Raw genomic sequence first — 6000 nt, forward strand, 5'->3', positions numbered from 1 at the left:
AAGCATTACTTGATACACTTCCGGACAATACTCTGATTGGCTGGACTCTGATGCCTTTCCTGTCTAGAGGTACAAATACGGTACACGGTACAAATACCCAGGATGCATCAGTTTTCTCCTTTTTTGTTTTCTTCTCGCTTGGAGCAAGACGCATTCCCTCAGTCACCGCACAGGTCTAAAGGCCAGCATAGTCTTCTGTGACCGTGAGGCGCTATTAATCCAGGTGATTGTGATTTTATCCGTTAAGTATAAAATACACAGACTTTCTAAAAAGCCACCTAGCCTGAACTCCCAGCTCTCGCTTAGCCTCAAAGCTAGCGTCTGACTCCGAGCCTCGCTACTGCTAAAAAGCTAGCCTAGCCCAGCACTCGTTTAGCCTCAAAGCTAACGGTGACTCGGCCTTCGCTGCTTTCACCAGCCAAACGGCGCAGCACTTGCTAGCAAGCTAACAGGTGACTCCGCGCGTTGCTACTCGCTACGCTACCAAAGCTAGCCAACGGAGAAATCGACCGCGAGGATAGGATCCTTCACCGTGGCCTTCTCCCTGTCTCTCTGCTAGCCTAACAAAGCCTAAGCGGACGGGATGACACATGCTTGGATAGACTCTTCGCCACTGCTAAGCTACCAAAGCTAGCTCTCGAACAAACATTTGTGGATAGACTCCATTTTCATGTTTCTCCCGCCGTGAGTTGAGACCACCTCCTCACCCTCCCCCCCTACGCCTTCACGTGCCCACGGCCGAAAAAAGCATGGCTTCGGGGACCAGGCGACACACCAGATCCACCATCAACAGCACTCTGCAGAAGACGTGCGAGAGGTGCAGCCGCCTGATGTCCGGCCTGGATCGGAACACCCAGTGTGTGGCCTGCCTAGGCCGGGACCATGGGCTTAATGAGGGCGCGGACTTGTGTACAGTCTGTGGGGCCACAGACCTGAGGTACCTCCGCAAGCGGATTAAGAAGTTCCCCGCCGTAAGCTCGACACCACCACGACACACACAACTGATCCGACTTCCTCGAAGTACTGGATCTGTCAACATACATCCTCAGTCCCCTCACCGGGCAAAGATGGTGGTCAGGTGTGACTGCTGACATCAACCATCTCATATTATTCTAATAACAAATCCACATGAAGTTGAACTACTTGTCAGATTTAATCCTATTATTAATCAGTCTATAAAGTTATAACGAGCTTGAGATCAGAGCTGGGCTGGCCAGTTGGGGACTGTGTGTGTGTGTGTGTGTGTGTGTGTGTGTGTGTGTGTGTGTGTGTGTGTGTGTATGTGTGTGTGTGTGTGTGTGTGTGTGTGTGTGTGTGTGTGTGTGTGTGTGTGTGTGTGTGTGTGTGTTTGCACCCCTAACTCGGACAGGATACAGATTAAACAAGTGAAATTGGAAGTGATGACACATAGAAATGAGTAAGGAGCACACAAAATTGAAACTGGAACACTAAAAAGATGAAGCTGATAAATGGGTACTCTCTCCTGATTGGCTGAAACTCTGTCATCTACCTGAAAATGTATTGTAAGAGATGGAGAGTAAGGGAGACTCCTGTTCCTGAAAAAAACACTATAGCAATGAATACTATCAGAATATAGAGCTTCAACATTTAAAGAAAAACCTTTTTGTTTTAACAAAAAAATATCACTTAACCTACCTTTTAATGTGTGTATTCTAATGTGTGTATTTTGTATGTGTGTTTGATAGGATGAAGAGGATTCTAAACCTAAACCAACAAAGAGGAAGAGAAAAGGTTCGTCCGCCGTTGGCTCTGACAGCGACTGACTGACACACCGACTGGCCAATCACACGCCTGCTGCTCCCACAGACACAACTCCTCTCCTCCTTTTATGGACTCTGCGATTCCATTGGCTGGAGCCTTGGAAGCGCCCCTCCCTCCTCTGCCAGACATTTGATGGGACAGACAGTAGCCATGGTAACATCAGATCACACTCCCCTCTGATTGGCTGATCAGCTACAGAGTTGCTATGATGTCGCAATACTGGTTACCGGTGACAAGCCCCGCCCCTGTTAGAAACTCACCAGTGATTGGACGATACCCCTCCATCGCTCTCTCTGATTGGCCCAAATGTGACCACACCCCAAAACAAACACACTTTTTGAAGTGAGAAGAGAAGAACCGTTGAACTTTTTAACACAAAATGTCTTTATTTGAATATTTTCATAAACATGAGTCATGAATATGAAATGTTAATAAAAAAAGAAGGAAAAAAAATATTGGTCCTTGATGTTTTATAAAACCAGGATGTGATGTCACTAGCCAACAGGATGTGATGTCACTACCCGCTGGCCGGGTAGGGTACTAGACACCTCATTGGCCACTGGAGCCGCTCGTCAACGCCAACCCCATATTAAAGCTATGCTATGTAACCTTTTTAATGAATAAAACATTATTTTGTTTATGGTATTATGGTAGTATGTTAATACAATATAACTCATACAAGTGGTGTGGTTGTATTTGGTCTCCCTGCTCTTCTATTGAGACATTTAAATCCTGTGGTCTGGTTGGACCACTACTGGTGTTACTGCCTGAAGGTCAAAATGAATTGTCTCCCTTGAGCAAGCAGGCAGGCTCTATTAGCTCAGTGGTTGAAATTTCAGCCCGGGTTCAAATCCGGGGTAGAACATGAAAGTTCAGCTTTTAACTGCTTGAAAATCAGTTTAGAATGCAGTGAGTTATGATGATTCTAATAGTGGAGAGACCTCCTTCTCCAATAGACATAGATGCATTATGAGTTACGATGGTTTGAATAGTGGAGAGACCTGGTCAAGGCTTTTGCCATAACCAACATGATGGCCCCGTTTTACGCATTAATGAGCAACAGCGGCCAATGTGATATCTGTGTACTGATTTTATTCCACAGTATGTTGTTTTTAGAGGTTAAGTTTTATATTTTCAATATTTGGTGTTTAAGTACATTAGCGCCACCAACTGAACCAGAGTACAATAGCTCCGGTTAAATCTGGTAGAAACGTAAGCCGGTTCGTGGCCGGTTCGCTAGAAAGCACCAAGGTTCCAAGAATCTTGAACGGCACCGGTTCTAGAACCAAAGTTATTTTGGTGGAAAAGGGGCCCTACCTGAGTTTCAGTCCAAGTTTATATATATATATATATATATATATATATATATATATATATATATATATATATATATATATATATATATATATATATATATATATATAAATAAGTTATGAACAAAGTGTTATATGTCATTAAATAAAGCAAAAATCATTCATGGACTTTTATGCTTATGAACTTGATACTGTTCCATGTATGCTACGTATCATGGTTGACATTTCGCTTCTTAATTAATTGCACAATTAATTTAGAAACATTGAGTCAAATGAAATGTCTACCAAGTTCCCTTTAATCCCTGTCACTGCAGTTAGGGTTGGACGCAAAACACCCTTGAGTTTCAATATGGTACATATGGCTGAGATTTCAGTTCCTTCTGCCTTTTTTCTTATTTTTTCTCTGCTGTAAAAGTCTTGTCAAATCATTGTGGTGTTTTGAAAAAGGAAAAAAAAGTGTATTAATATTATTCCTGTCGATTCTGCTACTTCTGACTCTGGGTAGGCAACCTGGCCTGGCAGAGAGCTGCACTCAGAGGAGCGCTCATTTCTAGTATTTAGAATATACTGTAGGCCTTATAAATGTGATCATATTTTTTTGTTTTTTTGTTGTTGTAAACAAATAACAAAATGCACAGTGTGAATTAAGGTCAAGCTAAGTAGCCTAGTGCAGGAACCAAAAGCCCAAAAGTTGACTAGACCCCTATTCGGGGTAGAACAAAACGTTTTTTCATATCTTTAAGATTTCCCCTTCATGAAATGGTTTTGTTTATTAGTATGTCCCAAACTGGGCATCATCATCTTCATATTCCTGCCCAAACAAACAAACATTAAATATATTTTGTGACTGTGTACAATTACAAACTCACACCTGAATCAAGACAATGAAGAATCAACTTTATTGTCACTGGTGTACAGGTGTAAAGTTATTATTGGGTGAAATAATCTTTTGCATAAGCTCCATCAATTTGCTGTTATTCAGAAGGGGAGAAGAAGAAAAAAGGAGTTTGGACAGGGATAGCAGAGAGAAAAAAATCAACCATTAGAGAAGCATGTCAAAGAGAACCTCACATACAATATTATACTATACAATTTAAACTTCAACATGTTATTTTGGGATATTTTTCATCATTGTTTCAAGCTCGGAGAATGCACTGAGAAAAAAAAAGCCACATTCAAATCAATTCAAAGGTAACCCTAAACCTGTGTCTCAGACGAGGCAGTCTCTTGACGGGTGATGGCTGGGTTTGTGGAAGTGTTGGTCTGAGGCAGCTCTTCAGTGAAGGCTTTCTCCAGCACTTTTAGGACAGATCTGCGAACTTCATTCTTGGAATTCTGACCCATGAACATGTACAACAGTGGGTTCAGGCAGCTGTTGATATATGCCACGCTGAAAGCTATGATGATCGCTTCCAGTGTATCACTGTCACCTACCCCCATGACATTCATCAACCGAATTTGTTGCAAAATGTGATAGGGCGCCCAGCAGAGGAAAAATGCGGTGACAACAACTGCAATGATTTTGAAGGGGCGACCTGATTGGCTGGCCAGCAAGCGATTCCTCCTGATCCGGTGGACGATGACAGAATAGCAGGAGACGATGACGGTGAAAGGGACCACGAATCCCATGAGGAATCGAGTGAGGATCATGGCCCCAAGTCGAAACTTCACCAAGTCTTCACCAGGTATATCTGCGAATGTAATGAGGCCATCATCGGTGAGTGCAAAGTTGTTGCGGCACATAATGCCGACATGGGAGTAGGGCCGTGTGTCCTTAAAGATGAAGTAAGGGGAGCTGAGAGCCAAGGCCAGTACCCAGACACCCAGACTCACACAAGACGCCTTTCTGACACTGCGGTGGTTCTGGGCCCACACTGGCCGCACCACACATACACATCTGTCAACACTGATGACTATCAGAATGTAGATGCTGGCATACATGTTCAGGAAGATAACGGTGCTGTTCAGTTTACACATGAATTGGCCAAAAGGCCAGTGGCCGTTCAGAGCTCTTTCTGTGATTCTCAGGGGCAGGAGCGCTGTGAAGAGGAAGTCGGCCACAGCGAGGTTGAGGTACCAAACGGTGTTGGCGGTTTTCTTCATTTTGAAGCCTGTCACCCAGATGACAACTCCATTCCCCAGCACGCCGAGCACAAAGACCACGATGTAAATGACGAGGGACACGATCTTGAGGATCCTGAGTTCATCCTTGGAGAGTTCATCCTTGGAGAGTTCAGTATGTTCGTAATAGTAATCAAAGTAATAATCAGGCCAATATTCCTCAGTTGTGGACCAATAGCCCACAGTTGTGGTCGTAATCCCCATCGTCCTAAAAGAACAAAATAAAGGTACAGTACATGCTTTGTTTTATCAAACCATTTCTTAAGTGTTATAATTTCTACCTGCATGTATTACTGTCCTCCAGGTAAGTAACCCTATTTATAATGACTTAAATACTAGATACATACGCTGACACAAACTCAACACAAACACAATTCAATATTATCATGTTAACAAGTCCACTATGTGGTGTGACTATGTGGTCAGTAGGAATGCACTGAGGAATGTCATTTTGACTATGTATTAGGGGTGTGCCGATACACTAATTTCCCCAAAACGATACGATACGATATTTGGCTCACAACTTCGATACGATTTCGATACGATACGATACGCACTTTTTTTATTATGAAAATAAATGGGGGAGAAAAAAAGGAAATGCAAACAAATAATTCTGTTTTTGCATTATTCAGACATGCAAACTTGTAGCTTTTCAGCCGTTTTGAATCCAAATAGGGCAATAGTGTGACACCTGACCCGAAAAAAAACAACATGTTGTCACCCTTTTCACCTCGGGGCTGTTTACATGCCTGATTATTTTGATTGGTGTAAAAAAAAAAAAAAT

General features: G+C 42.8%; 2 protein-coding genes across 5 annotated transcripts in view; one reads left to right on the top strand and one right to left on the bottom strand.

Annotated features, from left to right (window-relative positions):
- ints3 (integrator complex subunit 3) overlaps window positions 1-2307 on the top strand; it is a 55308-nt gene extending 53001 nt beyond the window's left edge. For 3 of the 4 annotated variants that reach the window (XM_084081193.1, XM_084081195.1, XM_084081194.1), the window contains exon 29: window positions 1707-2307. In XM_084081193.1, the coding sequence (XP_083937319.1) occupies window positions 1707-1784 (78 nt within the window). In that variant the 3' untranslated portion in view covers window positions 1785-2307. The remainder of the gene's footprint in view (window positions 1-1706) is intronic. The other variant, XM_084081196.1, reaches the window with a different exon arrangement.
- Window positions 2308-4060: 1753 nt separating this feature from the next.
- On the bottom strand, window positions 4061-5420 carry LOC311061589 (chemerin-like receptor 1; the record flags this gene model as incomplete). The annotated part of the gene is made up of 1 exon (XM_084080275.1): window positions 4061-5420. One exon carries the CDS (start codon window positions 5418-5420, stop codon window positions 4293-4295), a length of 1128 nt encoding a protein of 375 aa, XP_083936401.1. The 3' UTR covers window positions 4061-4292.
- Between the last annotated feature and the right edge of the window lie 580 nt (window positions 5421-6000).

The sequence above is a fragment of the Gymnoscopelus microlampas genome, assembly GCF_963454915.1.
Source record: "Gymnoscopelus microlampas genome assembly, chromosome: 15".
Taxonomy (NCBI): Eukaryota; Metazoa; Chordata; class Actinopteri; order Myctophiformes; family Myctophidae; genus Gymnoscopelus; species Gymnoscopelus microlampas.